This window comes from Pteropus medius, unplaced genomic scaffold (genome assembly GCF_902729225.1).
Source record: "Pteropus medius unplaced genomic scaffold, Ma_sr-lr_union100, whole genome shotgun sequence".
Taxonomy (NCBI): Eukaryota; Metazoa; Chordata; class Mammalia; order Chiroptera; family Pteropodidae; genus Pteropus; species Pteropus medius.
In genome coordinates this window covers 3,109,297-3,131,149 of record NW_024349224.1, presented here as the reverse complement: position 1 = coordinate 3,131,149, position 21,853 = coordinate 3,109,297, and the positions used below count along the sequence as shown (strand labels likewise).

At 55.5% G+C, this 21,853-nt stretch overlaps 1 protein-coding gene across 3 annotated transcripts in view; it reads left to right on the top strand.

The window, feature by feature from the left end:
- Nucleotides 1-21,853, top strand: part of ZNF423 (zinc finger protein 423) — a 287,541-nt gene that overhangs the window by 81,956 nt on the left and 183,732 nt on the right. For 2 of the 3 annotated variants that reach the window (XM_039880813.1, XM_039880815.1), the window contains one exon: nt 9,614-9,814. In XM_039880813.1, the coding sequence (XP_039736747.1) occupies nt 9,614-9,814 (201 nt within the window). Of the gene's footprint in view, nt 1-1,190; nt 1,198-9,613; nt 9,815-21,853 lie in introns of those variants that run through there. The other variant, XM_039880814.1, reaches the window with a different exon arrangement.

Sequence of the window (21,853 nt, the reverse complement as noted above, 5' to 3'; positions counted from 1 at the left end):
TCCTTCCACGGGGGGCCCGGGTGGGGGTCAGCAGGAGCCAGCGTCCTGGAAGCCTAGCGTGCCACTGTTTGCCCTCGCCCTCAGTAGCGGCGAGGTGGTGAAAGCCACTCCATCATACACGCTCTCTCTTCTCCAGTTGCTCCTTCCGTGTCCCCTGGGACCTGGCGTGCACAGGGCTGTCTCCGTGCCCAGCGACTTGTTAATTTTTATAGACTTAACGTAGACTATTTGCCGCGACTGGAGGGATTGGGGCTCCTGGCCTCCCAGGCCCTCTCGGGGCTGGACGGGAGACCTTGGGTTGGACGGTCACTGGGGGCAGCTGGCTTCTGGGTTACAGCAGTGCCCGGGAGCCTGGGCGGGTGGCTCCCAGGACCAAGGACAGAATCCTTTCCACTCCCTGCATCTGGGCCAGCGGTCAGGACCGGGCTATTCCTCTGCTGGGGGCAAGGCAGGGAGAGCTGTGCCGGCCGGAAGCCTGCTCGCCGGCCCAGGAGGCCACTGCATGTCCCGCGAAGGAGAGTGGGCAGGAAGGGTGCCCAGCGAGCGCCCGACCTCGTGGGGTGAAGGTTCACTGGGCCGAGACCTGGCCGGCGAGGAGGAGTTGGCTGGGACCTTCTTCCCACGTTCTGGTTTTCTGGCAGAACTGAAAGCCAGTTCTGAAGAAGGTGCCGCCTTAGTGCGGCGGTGACCTCAGGCCGGCCCCGTCTCGATGGGCGCAGCTAGGGCCTCAGGCCTAACGCTGCCGCTCCACGCTCCACGCTCCACGCCTCGATTTACGGTCGGTTGGGGCAGCTGCGCCCAGGGAGGTCACTGTCGTGCTGCCATCTCTGCCTTTGTGGGCTGGGCTCCAGGCTCTGTCTGCCTTTGACCCTGAGCCACACTCGCTCGGCCTGGCCACTGGTCCTGTCTTTGGGGTACACGCTCCTCCCCTGCCCCCTTCCCTTTCCCCATGGGGCTCCTCTTTCTGCTGCTGCTGCCAGGGGGTGATTTGCACCCCAGCATCCTCGCCTTGAGCAATTAGGCGTGCGAGGCCACGGCGCCGGCCACAGATTAGCTGGATTTATGGAGCTCCCCACGCCGCCCGGCCCCCTCCCTCCCAGCCTTCCCTGGTCCGCGCCTCCTCCTCCTCCTTCCCAGTGGCCGTCGCAGACAAAACACGACAGCGAGGAGAGGGCAGAGTGGCCACAGCCTCAGGAGGTCACAAGGAGGTAACAGCGCACAATTTTCATGGTTCCAGGGTGGCTTTGTCCGACCGCGCCTCGTCGCTGCACGCGGCGAGCTGGGTTTTATTAAGACTGGAGGCTTGGGGGCGCGACACCGTGGACTTGCTGGAAAAATGGAATTCTTCCCTTTTTGGTGGGGGTGTTTGTGATTGCTTTTCCTCTCCCTTCCTGCTCTGCTCCTCCCTGCCCCTCCCTCCGTCCTTCCTGTCTGCTCCTTCCTTACCCGTCATGACTGGGAAGCGGGTTGGAGGAAGCTGCCATCTCTGCCTTTGTGGGCTGGGCTCAGTGCATGAACAACCCCTGACCCCTGACCCCTGACCCCTGGGAGCACAGAGTCAGCATCCGTTCAGCAGGTATTCACCCACAAAGGGCAAGTTGCGGGAGACAGGGTGTGAGCCTCAGCTGGTTTTGGAGGTGTGCTTTGTTTTTTTGCTGCATCTGCAGCACCCAGGACAGCAGTCGGCACATAGTAGGTGCTCAGTAAATGTTTGTTGACTGACTAAAGGTGTGGAGCATCTGTGTCTGATGTGGCTCTGACTTTTGGGGCGTGGACTGCCGACCAGGGCCGGGATGGCAGAGACCTGGGGCGAGGTCACCGGCGAGGTCACCTGCGAGGCAGCCCCCATTGGGAGCTCCCACAACCTGAGCAGGTGACGTCACCCTCGTTTTCCAGGTGAGGAGGCTGAGAAGTGTAAGTGCAGAGGCCACACGGGAGTGGACCTGAGCTCAGGAAGGGACACTTTCGTCAGTGTCCAGCTCGCCTCCCTGCCGGGTGAGGAGAGCACCTGGGCTCAGGGGGGCCGGCGGCTCGTGGTGGACAGGCCCCCACCCTCAGCTGATCCGGCCCACCGAGGCCTGTGGTTTCGCTCACTGTTACCTTAAAACTCGAAGTCAGCCTTTAAAAATCCAGAGGTTTCACATAAAAATATGGATTTCCTTAAAACAAAACAGAACAAAACAAAACAGCTGGTGTTTCCCACTGGGCTTTGCTTTTTGTGTGGTGACTATGCAGAGGGTCGGAGCAGGCTCCCCCCTCGGGTGGGCGCTGTCCCCCTCCCCTTCCCCAGCCCCGCCCAGCCCATCTGCTCATTTGCATAGTGGTGGGGGTCATCTGCTGCCCCACCTGAGCCTGTTTCGCCCTCTCTGAAGCAGGTCTAAGGTGACACCTCCCCAACCGGGGTCACCAGCACTGGGTGGAGGATACACATGAATTGGAAGGTCTGGTCTGAGGGAGGGGACTGCCACCAGGCTGGTAATCATGCTAGCCTCAGGTTCTAGACTTCCTGACAGCTGAAGAGACATTCTCTGGAAGATTCTAGTCCTTTTCGTGGTCAACCACAGATCCGTGGAGAGGGGTCTTTGTGCTGTATCCTCAGCCAGGCGGAGCGTCTCAGCGAGGCTCGCGTGACGCAGCCGAGGCCACGTCCAGTGTTGGACAGACCACGGCTTTGAAATCCCATCCACAGAGCCACCAGCACTGACGGGGGGAGCCACAGGCACCCCCCTCCGCCATCCGGAAGTTGCTTCCTTATTTAAGAAGCAGACTTGGACAGCAAATTATGTGTTAAAATATTTGCCTACAGCTTTGCTGCCAAAGGGACCCTTTAGGCTGAGCGTTAAATGTTACCCCGCAGCCTGCACTGTAAATATTTTAAACCTGAAGATAAATAGTGGCAGCCTTGCGGAGTTTGGGGCCAGTCAAGGAGGCACAAGCAGAGCATCTAACTGGTGTTGGCGGGCCCCTTGCCTAGCCCCGACCCAGCCCCTCCCATCCTGCATCCTGCCAGCCCTGGCGCATGCGAGGCAGTGTTCACCGAGAGCACCCTTCTCTCCAGGCAGGGCCCAAATGCCAAGCCGAGGTTACGTTGGGCGTCGATAGCACCCAGGATCCCCAAGTGCGTCCTCCTGCTCTGGCTCTTGGGAACGAGCTGCTAGTGAAACAGTTTGTAGGAAACACGTGGGCTGTCAGAGTGGAGTATGAGCCTCCTATTAAAACATTGTCGCTCCACGGTAAACCCTCGGAGATGGTAGACACCTTCCTGGACCCTGGGTTCTGTGGGGAGGCCCCTCAACTACATACAGGGGGCAGCACGGGAAAGGTGGGCTTGTGACTTGCAGCGTACACATGTCCGCATCATCACCCCAAGGGCTGGCGGGGGCAGACCCCTGGCACAGGTCACGCTGTGTCCCGGAGGAGGCGAGCTTGCTCTTACCCAAGGAGGACATCACGGAAGGTGGCGAGACGCTGACCTGAAGTCAGGGCTTTCCTGTCCTGGTCCGGTAGACTTTTATTTGTCTGCGTGGACGTGTTTATGCTTTTTGGGGGAGCAGGCGCTCAGGCAGTGTCCGTTCTCAGGAGCCCGAGGCCTCTTGCCAGAACCTCTCTCGCGGTTCCGTGTCTCCACCTGTCATCCGAGCCACGATGCTGCACGTCGTTTGAATGATAACGGCACATCGTAGCTGCTGTTCGCTCAAGTGTGGTCGTGGACCAGGTACCAGGCTCTGTTTATATTACCTCGTTATAATAATTTAGCTTCATTAAAATTTTCTCGGAGAGGGTAAGTGACTTGCCTAAGGGCCCCAGCTGTTAAGTGGTGGGGTGGCGGGGGTCCCAGAACTGAGACTGGAACCCCGCTGACCGGCCCTGGCCCTCGATGCGGCCTTACCACCTCACCCTGTCGTCGGCACTCACCCCTTCATCTGTTCACCCCCTCGCCCACCCCATATTTGTTAAGTGTCTTTTCGGAGCCAGGCTTTGTGTGGACATCGAAGCCACCCAGATGGGTGAGACTGGGGAGCCCCCTGTATGTTGCAGCAAATACGCGTGCATTACGCCTGGCACACAGTCGACACTAAATATCTGTGGGGTGAACGTGGGAAGGAGCAGGCGATTCCTGACATTATCGGCACCGGCACATCTCGTCTCTCAGACTCTGTCCTTGTTTTCTCTGTCCTGGGCGTGTAGGGGCTGCTTCTGGCCTCCTGCCTCCACTGGGCATCTGCCCAGCCCCGTGGCCCCAGAGGTGGGACCCCTGCATGTCCCTGGTTGGTTCTCAGGGTGCCCTGGGCTCCCTGCTATCTACCTGATCCCCATGGTCCCTCCCAGGAAGGACAAGAGGCAGCCTTCTCTGTGAGGCCCTTTCTGACCTGAGTGCTGGCGGAGACTCGGGCCAGAGGGAAGAGACGCTCCCTGGTGTCCTCGGGCTGAGCTTCTGTCACCTGGCCCCTGGGAGGGGTGAGGCCCTGAGTCGTGGGCTTGAGAAGCCCCACTGAGAAGCTAGGACATGTCCTGTCCTCAACCTGGCAGCTCACGGGCAGCCTGGCCCCTTTCCCTTTGTGCTCACTGGACTCAGCCGGCCGTCCCCCACTCCACCTTTGCTCAAGCGTTTCTTTTCTTGGCTTTCCTGCGTAGCAGTTAAGAGTTAGAATTTAGAATCAGGAGACCTGGGTTCGAATTCAGGCTCTGCCTTTCCCAGCATGTGACTTGTGTGTGGTCCTGAGCCTTGGGGGTGTCCTGTGCAGTGGGGATGCCAACCGCACCTGCCGCGTCAGGTCACAGTGACGACAGGCTGGGATGGTGGGGGCGTAGCCTGGTGGACGAAGTACTCACTTGGCGTGTGGGAGAGGCCAAGCCACCGCCCTCCACCCTGCCTAGGTCTCTGTCTCGTCCTCAAGAGGACATGGGGCCACCTTTCTTGCTAAGTGTCCCTTGTCGCACACGCTTCCTGCAGAGTCCCACTGCCCCGTCTCGTAATATTATCTTGAGCGCGAGCTCTTTCTCGAGGGGGGCTGTTTGGTCCTGGGATGAGGAAATTCACTACTTTCTAATGAAAACCAGTGAAGGTAGAGGGTTTTGTTACTGCCTCTTTGCTCAGAGAAAATTCCCCAAGCCCATGTCTTGGGCTCAGGGACTCAGGTGTATGGGTGTGGTGTTGTGGGGTTCGCCGGGGCGGGTGTCCCATCTTCCAGCTGCGAGACACTGGACTCATCACTTGATAAGTTGAGCCATTTGAGATTGCCGGTATTCGCCTTTTTCGACCTGAAAAGACGGCGGCTCCATGTGGTTCAAACAAATGCTTATCATCATCAGACAACAGAGAACAGTGTAACCTCTTTCCCTCCCCCGCCTCCCACCTGTCTTGATATTCAGACGCGTGTTTCTTTGAAACCAATTTATTTATTCATTCATTCGATATCCACTGAGCCCCCTCCGCACGTACCAGGGGTGGGGAGATGGTAGAGCAAACTCGAACCCAGCCCCTGGCCTCATGGAACTTTTGGCATGGTGGGGGATTGTTCTACTTCAGCATTATTGGGTAACCAACCATCCCCAAACTCAGTGGCCCGCTGCAAGTTATTATTTCTGCACAGTCCTGTGGGCTGGCTGGACGTCTCACCTGCGTTTCTTGCACAGTGCAGGCAGGTGGTGGTTGGGGCTGCTGGCAGCTGGGCCTCCGACTGGAGCACCTGGAGCACCCACGTGGCTTGAGCTTCTCATAGATGGTAGTGTCCCAGGAGACCCGGAGACCCGGGGCAAGCTGCGAGCTTTCTTCTGACCATACCTTACATCCCAGAATGTTACTTCTGGTGCATTCTAGTGGTCGGGAGAGTCCCTAAGGTCCTCCAGCCGAGGGGACAATTGTGGAGTAGAATTGGCTCTGTGGCGGGAACGTGTAAGCTGTCACAGAGGAGCAGGCGGGACCCTCTTCGGAAATGCAGTCCGCCGCAGGGAGGCAGAGTGTAAACAAATTAGCCACGAGAGTGTCAGTGCAGCTTGTGGCAAGGGCAGGGGCGGCGAGGGGGAGGATGGTGGGACCCGCGTGACGCGGGGCCATGGGGGGCCGGCCCGGTGGGCGAAGTTGTGGGACGTCTTCCTGGTCGGGAGCCAGGGGGTGAAGCCCTTGGTGGAACAAACGCATAATTCAAGGGACTGAAAGAAGTCGGCGTGGCCGTGGCGATGAGACGTCAGAGGTCAGCAGAGCCCCTGCTGGACCTTAGGGGCTGGGACAGGGACCCCGCATAGCCCTTTGAAAAGGTTTACGGATTCCTCGACACTTGGCTCATTTTTTCTTGGAGTCTCTGCTGTGGGGGGACCGTGGAGCGGAGTGGATGAGTCAGACACAGCCGGGTTTGGAACCTGACACTTGTGGCCTTGCGTAAGCTTTGTCACCTTCTGGAGCCCCGGTATCCTCACCCTGCTCAGCTCACAGGGCCGCCTGGCTGGCTGTGCTCGGAAGGCACCTGGCATACAGCGAGTGCTCAATAAATGCTAGCTGCTCTTGGTTGAGGCCAGGGCAGACGGACGCAGGCGTGTATGTGGGAAAACCCCCCGGTCGTGAGTTGTCCATGGTGGAGTGTGAGGCTGGGTTTAAGGTGCCATTTCCATCCGGTCCAGCGCACATGGCCCTGGGCAGAGGACCCTCAGAACGGTTTGGCCGGGGCCTTCCCTGGGGAGCTCCGGGCCACTCCGGGCCATCCCTAAGAGAACTGGGTGCGGCTTCAGGGGAGGGTGCCAGTGGCCTGTTCCGGAAGTCCTTCCCAACCCCCGAGGCCTTGATGGAAACAAACAAGCTCTGAGGCCTGCTGACTGCTTCGTCGGGCCTGGGGCAGTTGATGGGTCACCTGGAACTCAGGCCCAGGTCACAAAGGAATCAGGCAGCACATGGGACAAGGAATCAGGCAGGGCCCTGGGCTCTGCCTTGGTTGAGGACCTGCGTGGGCCTCCAGGGCAGGACGTGGACAGGCAGGACCACCCCCACTAGCCAGAGCTGAGTCAGAGGATTAGGGAAGGGCCATTCATTCGGTCCCCAGGGGCTTACTGAGGGGTTGTTCAGGGTGGCGGGAAGGAGGTGACTCCACAGAGTGTACCTCAGAGCCGTCTGTCCCCAGAGCTCCCACCTCCCTGCCTTGGAGACCCTGGGAGCAGGGTGGCTGCTGACTACTCATCACAGGAGGGGAGCTTCAGGGAAGTCCCGATCCCCCACACTTCTCCAGGCCACCAAGGCTTCTTCCGTCTTTGGCTTCCTGGGGGTCAGGCTGGCTGGCGTGGGACCCCAGACACTGAGGTCCCCACCTCCCCTCTCGTGCCCCTTCCGTGCAGCCACCTTGCCTCCCTGTAAGTAGACGGTGGCGGGGGAGGTGACAGTTCCTTAAAACAGATTTATACTCTTGGACGACTTTATGGGTTTTTTTTGTCTTATAAAAACCCAAGAGTTGACGTTCTGATTTATCTACTCCTAAGTCAACAGGATGTGCCAGATTTAAAGAGCTCAAGTGCATTGTAACGTTTGTGGTTCCAGTTGTGGATGAGATGAGCTGTTCCGGAAAGTGTGGCCAAGTGCATATGGCAAAGACAACAACAACAAAATAACAGGGGATCATTGAAATCTATTAAATTGTGTGTTAAGTAGAGTAGCACAAGCGTGGTGTTAAACGTAACTTATCATCTGGAGAGTCAGTGTCGTAGATAACGCAGAATTACGGCTTATTCCTCCCTTTGGAACATTTTTTTATTAAGGGAAGAGATTGTAAACTAGGAATTTCAGAGCTGGCGCTTGACTGTGTCACCATGGTTGTGTGAGGACTTGTAATGTTGGAGGCTCCAAATGATATTTCTCATTTCTTTGCTTTCTGTCTTTCTATTTCTTGCTGTCTCTGTAGCAGCAGATCAGATTGCCTGAGATGAATATGCTGCCTGGCTTTTAATGGGGTTTCTGTATTGTGAGGAGTTGGCATGCTCTGATAATGAAAGAACCTAAAAATTGTACATCCCTTAATTGGTAAGAAGAGAGATGTTTTGATGGGCCACAAATGGAAACATTGATTTTTTACTGCCTCCGCACGGATCCAAGTGCCGTGTCATCCCGCGTTCCCCACCGCGGAAGGCGGAAGGCCGTTGAGCTGATCTGTGTTTGCAGGTTCTTGGTGTCGTGTGCTTGGAAGTGCAAGTTCTGTGCAGACGGGAGAAATAGAGCCTTTGTAACATTGTTTCTAAATTGAAATATTTATAGGACTGTGGCTTCCACCTCTAATCAAATAAGCATCCTTTGCTGCTTTTCTCTTTCTTGCTTGGATGACCAGCCCTTGGGGACTTAAAGGTTGTGTGCTGAAGGCTTTTTTCTGGAACTGCAGTGTTAGTGTGACACACATGCGCGCAAACGCTGTAGACACGCCTTTGCATATGCATACGTGTTTGTGTCAGTGTCTACACATAATGGTGATTTCTCTCTTTAATTCTAGTTGGAGTCTCTGTATTTTAACAGGCAGGTTTAATCCACTGACATGTATTGGGATTACTGATATATTCTGTGTGTTCTATTTACGCCTTTTTTTGCATTTCGATTGACAATTTCTTGCTGTGTCCTGTGACTCTCCCAGACCAAGGCTGTGCCCCATTTCCCCCAGCCGTGCAGGGCGATGCACTAGCAGGGGTCAGGATGTCCCGTACAACATCTGTAGGGCTCTGGAGACAGTTGTATCCCGCTGGCTGGATGCCAGGTGCCTTACCTGTGAAATGGGAATAATGAAGCTGAACCTGTCTGAGGGTGGGGGCGGGACCACATGACTGCTTTTAGCTACAGGGTGTGTGAAACTGTGAAATGAGTCTACACAGAGGTAACTGTGGCTTTAAAAAAGTACAGAACATTCCACAGACGCAAGACATCGTTATCAGGTCGTTAACTCACTTTTCCGTGCAGACTAGCCACCTGTCTACACAGTGATAAGCAGAGAGTAGGTATTTTATTTGGAAGAAATTGGTCGAGTGATTCCAAGGCTGGTTCCACCTTCTAGGCTGATACTGGGGTACACATCAAGGCTCAGGTTCATGTTAAGCTTGTGATTTGACTATTTGTGGTTTTGCACGCATGTGTGCTTCTTGGATTCCAGAATCAGGGCATTTTTGCAAAGATCTGAGCCCACATCACATTTTGAGGCTTGCTGAGTAGAGGGTAAACTTGGCTACGAGATCTCCCAGGTCTAAATTGCAAGGCTCTGGGCCAAACAAAAAGTTGAGGTGCGTTTGGAACAGCTGACGGGGGCTGTAGAGGGGAGTGTGTAAGAGAACTTGGTTTTTAGGAGACAAAACGCGAAGGCATTTTCGCCTCCCTGATGGGTCACAACCCTCATCCTCCGTACACAGGGGAAAGATGGCAGGAAATCCCCAGAGAAGATTTGCACCAAGAATTAAAGAATCTAGTTGAGAATTACAGCACCACATGCTACAACCTCCCCCGCCCCCATATATTAATACACTGAGAGGTGTCAAGAATAATAATGGACTCTGGGAGGTAAAGTAATTAAACGTAACTTAATAAATGCCGGGCGACCCTTTAAAAATCCTTTCCCAAGATCCCGTCAGCTGACATGGACTGTATTCTTCCTGTTGGCAGGAGGCCTAGAAGGAGAGGCCGGGTGTGATCAGAAAACCAGCCGTGTCCTGGAAGATAGGAACAGCGTGACAAGTCAAGAGGAGAGAAATGAGGACGATGAAGACATGGAGGATGAGTCAATTTACACCTGCGATCACTGTCAGCAGGACTTCGAGTCTCTGGCAGACCTGACGGACCACCGGGCCCACCACTGTCCTGGAGGTAATGCTAAATAGCGCCAGGATTCTGACAGGTGGTTATACGGATAATTGGACATAGCAACAGCTTGAAGCCTCAAGTGAGATTAAAGAATTAATAATGTAATTTTACAGTTAATGTCGTTTTATTGCGGTGTCTCGGATACCCTGTATCTTTCTTTTAAATAAGATTAAAAACAAAAGCACTGGCTTTCCGGCAGGCAGGAATTGGATGGAAGTGTCCCCTCCCTGCTCCCCCAAACTGTACTTCATACCACGTGGGCCATAAGTGGCTGGGTCTGCGCTCTGGATATGCAGCAATTAAGAGGTCGTTAGCGCCACGTTCGCGGCGGAGTGTGGAAAGCTACACAAGGAGGGAGTGGGCTCGGCAGGGCTGTGATGAGAGAGGGGAATTTCGGAGGTCAGGGGCAGCCCGAGCAGAAAGGGACCTGGTTCCGCCTCCGAGCTTGGCCTCCTGCTCCTCCGAGTGGCTGGGAGCTGCTGGGAGCTTCTAGGCGTGTTCTCTGTTTCCTTGGTGCCTCAGAGAAGGTAAGCAAGGCCATAGTTTTGCAGGAGCAGTTTAAAACTTCACAAGTTGTATGTGACTGTGTGTCTGGGGAACGTGGGCGGGTGGGTTCAGGGGATGGGAGCATGAGTCTTTCCTTGGGGGTGACAGCCATGCTGCAGGCGTCTGAGCGGGGAGTCTGGAGCATCTGTGTCCCTAACACAGTTATCCCCAGATATCTCCCTCCATTGTGATTATTGATGAGACCCTTTGGATGCCGGTTTATGGGGAGAGGATCTAAAATCTCACGCCCATATTCCAAAGGGGACCTGTCTCCTGTTTGGGGGAACAATTTGCTGGTAGGAAGTGGATCGGTACTCAAAGCTCCCACTCTCCTTACCTTCCACACCATCTCAGAAGTTTGAAAGCCAAGTGTTTGCGAATTGCTATGACTTTCCCTCTAGTGACGCCCGTACCTGCACAGCCCTGGCTAGACCAAGTGTCTGTCAACCTCTCAAGGGACCAGGTACCCAAAACAAGAAGACTCTCATAGACTTGGACTTTTTGGGGTTCAGCAAATCAAACCCCAGTCATTTAGAATTTGGGATATTTCAGCCAGAGGTGGAAGCAGTGGCTGACATAGAATCTTAGAACACTGAGGCATCGAGAGGGAAAGGTGGTTGTTTGACCGAGGTCACAAAGTGACTTGGTGGCTGAGCTAGGACCTCTTCAGGACCCTAGGCTATAGACTCTGCCCTACTTGGGAAAATCAAAGATGCCGATGTATTTCTTCAGTTAGCCTAGAACTGAGATGGAGTCTAAATTATAAGAGAATGAGGTATTATCGCTTACTTTTAGAACAATCAACGAATCGATCTTCTAATGAAAAGGCATTCTCTTTGTTTCCTGAATGTCTCGTTGTTAGAACAGGGCTCCTCAGTAGCCTTGCTAAGCACTTCCTCACTGAGTCTCAGCTCTCGAGGTGAGGACCCCCCACCCCTCGCACGGCTGCAGCTACCCTTCCCTTCCCTTCGCAAACGAGGAGCTTTTCACGTCTCCCACCGCACTTTTGAGACTGGTGGTATTTCTAGGTGGAGAAGGAAAACGCGAGGCTTTGGGGCCGTGTGTGGGGGTCTGTGCTGGACATAAGAAATGGTAGCTAACAGTGCTTCCGTCCCGGGCAGTTTCTCTGGCCAGTGGCAGTCTCCTCTCTCTATGGCCTCGGACGTTGGCCGATGTCATGGCCGCCCTGTTGGCAGGGTCCGTGGCCATCCTTACCGCTGCTGGTGGTACCCAGCAGTACTCCTGCCTGCTTCCTAATAGGGCCCCACTAATGACCTCCATGGGGATGTGGGAGCCAGGGGTGCCCCCAAACCCTGGAGTATTGGAAGAAGCCAGATATTCCTAGAAAGAGCGTGGGAGATGACCTCGCCTCATGGTGTCCTGAGGAATTCGTTACCACCCAGTAAAGGCGTGACCCGGTCTGGGAGAGTCTCCTTGACAGGGAAGAGGTATGTGAGGAGTTACTTTCCCCAGGTCACGTGTCCTCGGGATCACCCAGTGACAGGATAAACCACTGGGAACCGTGTGTGTGTTATTCTAAATGGTCCCTGCCTAGGGAGCGTCTACACCCTCCAATCATGCAGTGGTTTTCAGACCCGGCTCCAGAGGTGTCCCTGGCCTATTGGGTGGGTATCGGGGCCCATGTGACTGAGGGGGGCTGTGACACCCACTCCAGTCGAGCCATTCAGCTTAAAAAGTCTGTTTTATATGTTGGGCTTTAGCATAAGAAGTTTGAAAATCAGCTTCTGCTTTAAAAGTCTGGAATGAGCACAAAAATGTGATAGCGGATCCTCCCATGCTGGGCTCATGGGACTGCTGGCCGCTCATCGTTGGCCATCCGGTGACACGCAGGTGGGCGTCACTGCCCTCATGGAGCGTACACTCTGGAGAGCAGGGCGGACAGCCCAGCGGAGACCGTTTCAGAGAGGGCCGGGGTCTGTGAGGCTGGCCGCGGGCTCGGGCACTCAGCAGATGTCTATGAGGGGACAAAGCAGTCCTGTTTAGAGGGAAGGCGGGGTCCTCCCCACTGTGGAGAATTTGGGGCCTGAGGGCAGTGACACCTGTCAGTCCTGCTCTCTGGAAGGACACCTTGCAGAAGGTGACGGCTCCAGGCGGCAGGTGTGCCCTGCGAAGGTCAGCCCTTCCAGGCCGTTGGCATGTTGGGCAGAGGTTGTGTGTAGTGGGATAGGGGCTGTTTGTGGGGTGATCTTGAGTGTGGTTCTCCTTTAAAGCTGTCCAGCCGAGTGACCTCTGGGCCTTTTCTGTGGCGGTTACGGTGTGTGTGGGGGCGGGGACAGTGCCTCGCTCCGTCAGAATCGGGGAGAGTAGCTGTGAGGTCTGAGATGTTCTGAGGTGGGGGATGCCCTCCGTGGGATGGGGAGCTTCCTGCCGGAATGGCAGTGATGGCGTTCATACTGAAGACCCCCCACCCCCGCCCCCACGTGGCACCGGGACCCTGCATCGAAAAACTGTCTTTTCAAGAGGTCTTGGAGCGTGGGAAGGCGCCTCGCCATCGTCCCTCGGCAGGAGAGGCAGTGCCGGGTGCGGGAGAGGTCGTCGAGGCCGGGACTCAGGAACTTGAGAACTCCATCGCGTCCCATTCAGCTCTCTCTCTCCTCCCTCCGTCTCTCTCTCTCACAGTCTCTCATTCTGCCTGGGGAGAAACCACCCTACACCCACAAGGCGTCAAACACTGCGTCGTTATGACTCGAAAGGAAACAAGCAAAGATCCAGCCCGTTCGGCGGATGCCCAGTCCCTGACAGCCGTCCGGTTTCTCTTTGTCCCCCTCCCCTGCCCGCAGGATGACGGGCGTGCACCTGCTTGGAGCCCTGGGCACTTAGCTTGCCATTTTGTATTCGGCATTTGTTACTGAGCTGTTTCCCTTTTCTGGAACCCGCCTTTTAAACAGCAGTGTTTTCAAGTGGATGGAGCTCGGGTTGCTGGTACCGGTGCAGACTATAAACATGTATCCAAGGGTAGGTAAAGGCTGACTTGATGGGTGGGAGGGGCTTATCTGTCCCTGCTGGAGCATCGTTTGTGGCACCGAGTGAGCAAAGAGCCAGAGCATTCGGTGGCTTTCTGAACCGATGATACAAAGTCCCCATTAGCTCAGGTCCCACCGACTCGCATGACGTCGAAACAGAGAGTAAGCCGAAGTTCATACTGACACAATTTGTGAAGCACATTGGGGCCCTAGAAACAGTTGCGGAGGTGTTTTTCATCATCTTTGAGGACCCAGGTGGACCTCAGCTGCTTTAGAAAGTGTCTCTGGGAACTTCCTGGGCCCCCAGGGAGGCAGGTACGAGAAGGGGCTGATTCAATTTTTTATGTGCTCACTGAAGCGGGTCACCCGCGGACCTCCAGTCTGGGTTCAGGTGGCAGGTTTTACTACTTTCTGGTGTAGAGATCACCCTTTAAGGATACTCCGTGATTTCGACTGATCGCCACGTTGGCCAGAATTGACGAGGCCGGCGGCCCGCGGACATAAGGGCGCCAGGTCCATGCTCTTGTCATGTCTGAGACCCGACTTGCCTAGCGAAGCTCCCGTGTCAGGAGCGGCTGTCAGCAGGGGCGTGCAGTGTGCCAGTCCTGGAATGTGGACTTTCATGACATGTACTTTTCGGAGGTCCCCGGCCCCTTCGCGGAAGCCACGGCCCCTTTGTGGAAGCCACGGCTGGCACAATTTGGGTTTTCGTTACAGGTAAGGAGAAGCAGGTGAGGGTCTCTTTAGAAAGACTGAGGCTTCTAACTATGGGTTCCAGGCACTTACTCCATCCAATAGAAATTGCCGCCAGGATCATCTCCGAGTCAGGCCAGGCTCCTCACTGGGCACCCAGGGGACACCCCGAAGTACCCGGGTCCCTGCCCCTCCTGGGGCTTCCACGTGGCTGCACGCGCTGTGGGACTCGCCCTGCAGCGTGGCCTCTGCTCCCTCTGCGGCCCCCGCACCGCCCGCAGCGCTCATCAGCTGCTGTGATGGTTCTGTGGTGGTTTTCAGTCTTACCGCGCATGGCCCCACCACAGCTGGGCTTCGCAAGGACAAGAGCTGTGTCTGTTTTGTTCTCAGTTGTGTCCCGGCCCAGCGCACAGCACACAGCACACAGTGGTGCTTAATATATGCTCGTCGTCGGCTGAAGGGATGGCCTCACCTATCGTCCCAGCAGTCCCAGTAGGAAGCCCTGTTTTCACCATTCTGCCTCATTTTACACATCAGGAAAGAGGCTCAGAGAGGGAGGGGACCTGGCTCAGGGTCACAGAACTTGAGCTAAGATCCGCGTTCTCAGTGTAGATTAAGACAGCGAGCAATTTCAAACCAAACTCCAGACAGACACAGCTTTTTCGAATGCTCAAGTTAAAAAAATAAGAGGAGGGGAATTTGTTTAAATAGCAACAGAAGAAAAAAAAAAATGCTCCCTGTGGGTTAATTTTGCGGCTCAGCCCTCGGCTGCCCCGCCTTCCTGAGGCTGGGACCAAGGAGTGTGTCCCCAGCCCCTCTAGAGAAGCAGACCCTCCTTTTCTGGCGAAGGTGAAATGCTGCTGTGTAAAAAGCTGGGTGGAAAGTTAATTACAGCTGGTTTGTTCAGCTGTGGCCAGAGTAACCTGTGGGCCGTAATGACAGGGCTGGGGCTGAGTGGAGGCTGGCACCTTTGCCAGCCTCGTTCCTGTCCGCCGGCTGGCCAGCGCTTGCCTTTGTGTGCCGGCTCAGGCCCTGTCTTGCTCCAATTGCGTGGGTGGGAGCCCTCCCCGCCTTACTGCTCGGGGCGTCCCTCGTACTGGTTCCATTTGGGCAAAGCAGCGGGTGCGGGCCAGCCGCCGGGCCCCGGGCTGCCAAGAGCACAGGTGCAGGGCCCGAGCGCCTTCTGCCCGTGGGAGTGTGCACAGCGCCGTGGTGTCAGCCAGCTTCTCGCGGGGCAGAAGGGCTGGGGGCTCGAGCCCAATTAATGCCCCCACATGAAGATCTTTCGTGCATACAAAGAGCATCCAGCTGGAAAACACCCAGCAAGAAAAGGCCTCACTTCCGGTAGCTACAGAATGTGTAAAGACCAGGAAACCGACCCAGGAAGCAACATTCAAATGCTTGGAGGGGACAAACAGAATCAACTAGTGGAGGACACAGAAGAGACTTAAATACACGAAAAGGCAGACCTTATTCTTGGGTGGCGAGATCCGAGTTGCGAATATGTCAGTGTCCCCTAAACGAACCCATTAGCTTACCCTGGACCGATGAACGTGGTGATAGGATCGGTTTAGAAGTGGATGAGCTGATCCTAAACTGCATAAGGAAAAAAGACACGTCAGGACCAGAGGAAAATCCCAAAAGAGCCGACTGACGGGAAGGGCTGGTAACCAGATCGAATTTTAAAACATGTTCTTGAGCTACGGGATTCTGAGTGGTAAGGGACAGGCCAGGGGAGCGGCATGGAGCCCAGACAGGGACCCAAATAGGTGGATATTTAATGAGTGAGGAAGGTTTCACTGCATATGCGGGGGACAGATGGGTCACTCAGTAGTTGGGGTTGAGATGAAGAGGCTAACCAGCCTGAAAAAATAAAACTGGATCCCTTCCTCCTTTAACACCAAGCAAATCCCAAATGGATCAGAAATCTAAACATGAAAAGAAAACTTAAAAATACTAAAAGAAAACAAGTGAGTTAAAAAAAAATATAATAATATCGGGGGGGTGGGAGGGGGGAAGCCTTTTCTAAATATAACCCTAGACCCAGAAGCCATAAAACAAAAGAGAGAAATATTCAACTACATAAAAATAAAACATTCCTGCGTTGCCAAAACCACAATAAATCAAACCAAAGATACATATCACAGGCGAAGGATGTTTTCCTTAATGTATAAGGCACCGCTATCAACACTAAGAAAATAACCAATAAATCAATAGAAAACAAGGCACAGTCTGGTCTGCCCAAGGCCAGTGCCCACTGGGATTGGTTGGTCTTTAGATGCTTTGACTGTCACCCAGGCGCAAAGGACAGTAATGGAACCAGAGCAAAGAAATACTAGTGAGATCTTAAGCACTCAGAAGGATTCAGAACCCCCTTTACATAATAAGAGAGCTGTAAATTTAAACCGCAAGTAAATACCATTTTTTATCTACCCCGTTGGCCAAGATCAAAAATGCATTGGCCAGCGGTTTCACTGATGAGGATGTGTGTCCTTGATGCCAGGGCTGGAGGTCCCGTTCTCTTCTCTGTTCCCACGGTGGCCTTGGCCCGTGGCTAGAACACACGTAGTAGGTGCTCCGGAAGTGTGAGGGACGGGGGTCTGCGGTAGGGCCGACCGTCGACGTGCCCTGGAGAAGGGGCTTTGAGGGGTGAGGCAGCAGAACAAACAGTTCCTAGTCCTGTGCCCGGACATAGTAGGTCTTCGACTAAGGCGAATCCATCGGAAGGGGGGTTTAGAGCAGGAAGAGATGGTTTGTTCATTCAGCGAATGTTTATTGAGTGTATACTATGCATAGGGACCCTTCTGGGTGCTAGGGACGTGGGAACTGTTGACTTACACGCAATGGAGTTCAGTGGAGAAGACAATCTCTTCACAAGTGTTCTTTCACTCACAAGATGAAGCGCCACCGGTGGCCCTTAAATGTCTTCCCCAGCGCCTTGCCAAGGTGTTTCAGTGTGTAGAGATGTCACTCCCCACAGCTGTTCGGGGAGATGCTAGCTGTGTGTGTCAGCCTGCTAGCATGCCGCCCTCGGGGTGGGAGGCGTGGGCAGGGTGGGCCGCCTGGCCCCGTGGCGAGAGGGGAATCTTCCCTCAAGTGCCTGCCCCCTGCCCCTGTGTCCCCATCGGAAGTCGCCGGGAAGTGGGCGGGCTGCGTGGGACTGTGGCTGTGGCTTCGTGGGGCTCGGGCAGCTGTGCCCTGGCTCCCGGCAGCGCCGTGGGTGGGAGTTCTTTTCGGAGGCTGGTTTTGTCATTCACCTCCTGTGAGTCAGCAGGTTTGCAGAGTGTGTCCCCCTCCACTCGATGATGTGCAGCGAAGCTGCTGTCGCTTCATCTCTCCAAAACTGGGCACCAGCTCCAGCGGCATGGGAGGCCGGGGTCGGGTGGGGAGACCCCACAGTTCTTTTGGTTTCCGTGGGAACGGCAGCGTCTCTGCGGATGCCTGTGGTTCCCCGGGGCTCTCCACAGGGGAGGGGTCTTTCACTTCTTTCTGACCCAACCAGCTTGACCATCTTGGTGGTTTTCTGAATTATTGCACCTCTTGGGTTTTTTTTTTTGTGTCCAAGGGTGGGCCGGAGTGGAATCCAGGGGTGGTGGCTGTCATCGGGACAGCTTCTCCTGCCAACACCCCCTAGGATGAGCCTCAGTGAGCCCCTGGAGATGCTCTGGGTGGGGAGGGGACCTGGGTGGCTTCTCCCAGGCTGGGCCCTGGTTTCTGCATCTTTCCTGAAGGCAGCGAAAGCGTCTGTTGGCTTTCTGTGACTGGACACCCAGCAGGGCCTCGAGGTCCTGGGTGGAGAAGAAGCGCCCCAAGCTGGACTTTGGGTTGGCTGTGAGTGTACCCCTCGTGTGGTCTGGCTCCAGCCTGCTGTCACCCCTTCCAGCCTGGAAGTTCCAGAGGGCACGTGCATATCAGCAAGTGGAGCTGCCACACCTGTCACACGTCTGGAACCATGTGTGCGTGCACGCGCGCGTGCCTCTGTGTGCAGGAGAGTCCTGTCAACCAGAATGTATAATCCAGCTGGAAGGCGAAGTCACCATGACCTTTTTGGTCGCCCGGCACAAACTGGGTCCTTGGCTAATAATGTGCTATCTGCAGAGAGACTCAATTCAAACTGACAAGCAGAAAAAAGTGGACTCATTGGTTAAAGGAGCTGAGAAGTAAGGCTGGCTTCGAGCGTGTCCCTCTGCGCCCTCCAAGGACATGCCCCAAGGCCGTCTCCGTAAACCACGTCAACATGCGGGCAGCCCCAGAGGTGCCCCTGCTGGCCAGGACAGAAGTCCAGAGCTAGGCTCCTAGTGGGCCGCCAGGACCAAGGCTCACCCCCAGGGCGACACTGTGCCCAGGAGGAGATGGACATGCATATAAGCTAGGCTCAGAGGAGTTGGGGCAGCTCTGTACAGACCCCTGGGGCTGCGAGATGGGCGGGGACCTCCCAGGAACACGGATGTCCTCTCTAGGAGCCAGGAATCAGATGCAGGCAGATGTGAACAAGTGAAGTAATGAAATCAAATGCCAGATTGTGAGGTGTCGATGATCTAGTCCATTCACTTTGCTTTTGACAACGTCTCGTCGTCACGTCTCAGAATTTTAGGGAAGCAGATTTTCCCAAAGACCATCAAGCTCAGCGGATTCCAGCCTTATGCTCAAACCCGTATTCTCAAACACAGCCAGTGTATAAAGCAGGTACCTGCAGAGCTATCTGTTAAGGATGCGGAAGGTTCTGACCTCTGCCAACCTGCTTACCTACCACCCGCCTCCAGGAAGCGTCGGAAAGCACTGACTGGGCCAGGCTCCTTAGTGAGGTGGGCCTCGGCCAAGGTCACGTGAGGAGGTGGTGGCTTAAACCAGCATTCCCGGCTCCTCCCAGGAGTATCTGATTATTGCCAGGAGGCAGTGCAGCCCCCATGGTGGTCAGAGCTGGTGCCAGCTGCTGCGCACCCACATGTTCTCTGATGTTTGTGGGGGAACGGGGTACTCCATACCAAGCCTGTCATTCTTGAGGTCTTTGGATCCACAAACCTCGCACCATTTAGATGGGACTTTTTCTTTGCTTCTCGTGAGGTAGAGACATTGACCTTGAATCCTTTCTTCCTTTGTGGAAGTTGCGTCCTCACCGTGGGGGTCACAGAAGCTAACCTATCTTCCTTCCCCCAAACCTCTGCCTTGTGGTCCTTTGGGGGCGGAGTCCTGAGAGAGGGGCCAGTCATGCCCTGGTGACGTCCACCGGCTGCGAGGCCTCTGGGACATTGCGTCAGGCCTTGGGCAAAGCTGGAAGGAGGCTGGGTGGCCATCGGGTCCTTGGGCCTGAGTGGCTCGGGTGCCGAGATGGCGTGGAGGGACTGTGAGGCAGTCTGCTGTCCTACGGCTCTGCATCCGAGTTCCTGGACGCTTGGTGTTAGCAAAGCATCACGTCCCTCCTCAGCTTCCAGAATCTCAGGAAGATGTTTTTCTTTATTCTGTAGGTATTTCAACAATAAGTTCCCCTCCTTCCCCGCTGATGTACGCGTGCACGAAACCTCAGCGTCACCGGGCAAACTCAGGGCTGGTTACAGGGGCTTTAGTCAAGAGCCACAGGCTTTTCTCTCTCGTCAAGGTCTCCGTTCCCTCCGTCCAGCACTCCGGCCCCTTCTTATCACCTTGATCTCGGGGGTCAGGAGGCAGAGACCGAAGCCCCTCAGGCAGGCCCTGTTGCTCTTGTCCTGGAGGCGCTCGCGCAATTTCTGGATCCCGTTGGGCGTAAAGAGCTGAAAATTGTGTTTCCCGGGCAATCAGTCTTGTGGCCTCCACTTGGGGGTTTGAACAGCTTTGAGCAACGCCTGTAGATGGAGGTAGGAAGAGCCTCCAGCTGCATCCTGGCCTGATCTCCGCAGCGAGAGGCAGTTGTCCTACCAGAGTCCTTTGTCACAGCTGAAAGCTATGGATGGATGGCCTCTTCTCTCACGGGTCCCTTAGGGCACAGCTGCAGGCACCCAAAGAGCAAGCAAACTGACCCTCAGAGGAAAATGTGTTCCTTAGGGACAGAGCATCACCTGCTGTGTGTTTCTTCATTCCGAGAGTTCTTTTTTAAAGCACCTGCAATGAACTTGAAAGTATTCTAGGCGGGGACAGAGCTGTGAGTGGACCAGACAGCTGTGCCTGCCCTTCTGGGGTGGTATCTGAGAATGCCCGGTCCCTCACCGGCTTTGGCCAGGAGAGTCTTATATTGACCTGTATGTAGTTATTTTGTTCTAGAGAATGGGTTTGTCCCCTCTGTGGTGTGGCCGCGTACTGGCCGAGGTCCGCTTCAGCAGTATGGGAGGGAGGGAGCCACGCAAGTAGCCAGGTCACTAGCCAGAATGGTTAGTGTGCCCTGAGGCTGCATCAGCAGGAGCAGGGTGGGGTGACTGCCCTGTTACCCTGTGTTGCTGGAGAGGCCACAGCCGGAGAGGGGGTCAGGGGAAGACAGGAGGGGAGGCTTCGACGTTACGCTCGCCAGTTGGGAAGCTGGGATTCTTAGTGGCCGGTGTCAGAAAATCAAACCCTGACATGCTTGCATCGAGTAGGGGAGTTTGGTGGCTCGTGGGACTGGCTTCAGCGGGGCTGCGCCCGGGGACTCTGGCAAAGCCTCAGGCCTCAGTCTTCCTGCCTCTCCTGGCTGACGAGTGCCACCTTGGCTTTTGGCTCAGGCCAGGTCATGTGCTCCGAACGGCAGGACCAGAGATGTTCTCCAGAGGGAATCGGGGTGCTCCTAGCAGAAGAACAGGGCACAGATGCTGTTAGGCAGAAGCAGCCCGAGGAAGGAAGGAGCCTTCAGCAGCGAAGACCCCAGGGAGGGGGCCTGACCCCAGGGGCAGGTCAGAGCTCGGCCAGTCCCACCAGTTCAGCTGGAGTGTGTTCCTAGGATGGTGATAGCACCTCTGCATGAGCGTGTTAGTGGAGGAGGCTGCCAGGGGAGGCTCTAGTCAAAGCTGTGCAGCCAAGCCCTGGGGGCGTGGGGGCGAGGTGCCCTGGCCCCTCTCCAAGGGATGGAAGCAGGACCAGGTCCACAGGTAAGGAGCAACTTCCTTGAGGTGAGAGCGTTTTTAAAAGCCTGGAGACAGACACAGCCTGTGACCGCAGGGCCAGGGGAGTGGTGTGCAGAGGTGGGGGTCGAGGGGCTGGCACTGGTCAATGTTTCAGGTTCCCCTGGACCCCGAGATCCAGCGATTGCCATCCCTACAATGACGAGCTAGCGCAGGAAAATAAAGAGCGTCCCCAAACACAATGAGAAAGCAACCAGTTGTCTCCTGCTGGCTGGGCGTGCGTGGATTCAAGGAGCGCAGCCGGCAGGGGCCCAGCTGTCCTTTCCTGCTGCTCTCGCCCCGGTGGCCCCGGTGGCCCCGGTGGCCTGGCCGCACGCTGGGGTGGGGAGGGGCGGAAGAAACGCCCGTGGAGCTGCCGCAGGGCGGCGCTGCTGGGGGCGGGGCGCAGAACGGGAAAAGAGCAAGGAAATCTGGAATTTCACTCTGGCACTGGTCTGAAGTAGAGCTGAACTATTGGTTGAGTGTGTTGGCAGTGTTTTTAAATGCTGCGTGTGCCAGCTCAGGGGAAAAACATACAGGGGATTTATAAAATGCTTCATTTTGTGTTAAACAGTCTTATTTTGGAGTTGACTGGCTAGCATTTGGCCGCCTTTGGGAATGACATCATTGGCCTGGGGCGGTGGGGGTGGGTGCATCTGGGAAGACAGGGGCTGTGTGTGGGTCGGGGGACGGTGGCTGGCTTGGGGGGCGTGCACACCCTGGCCCCCCGCCACTTTGGATGCCGGAAGTCTTGGCCTCGCCAAGTGGTCGGCTGT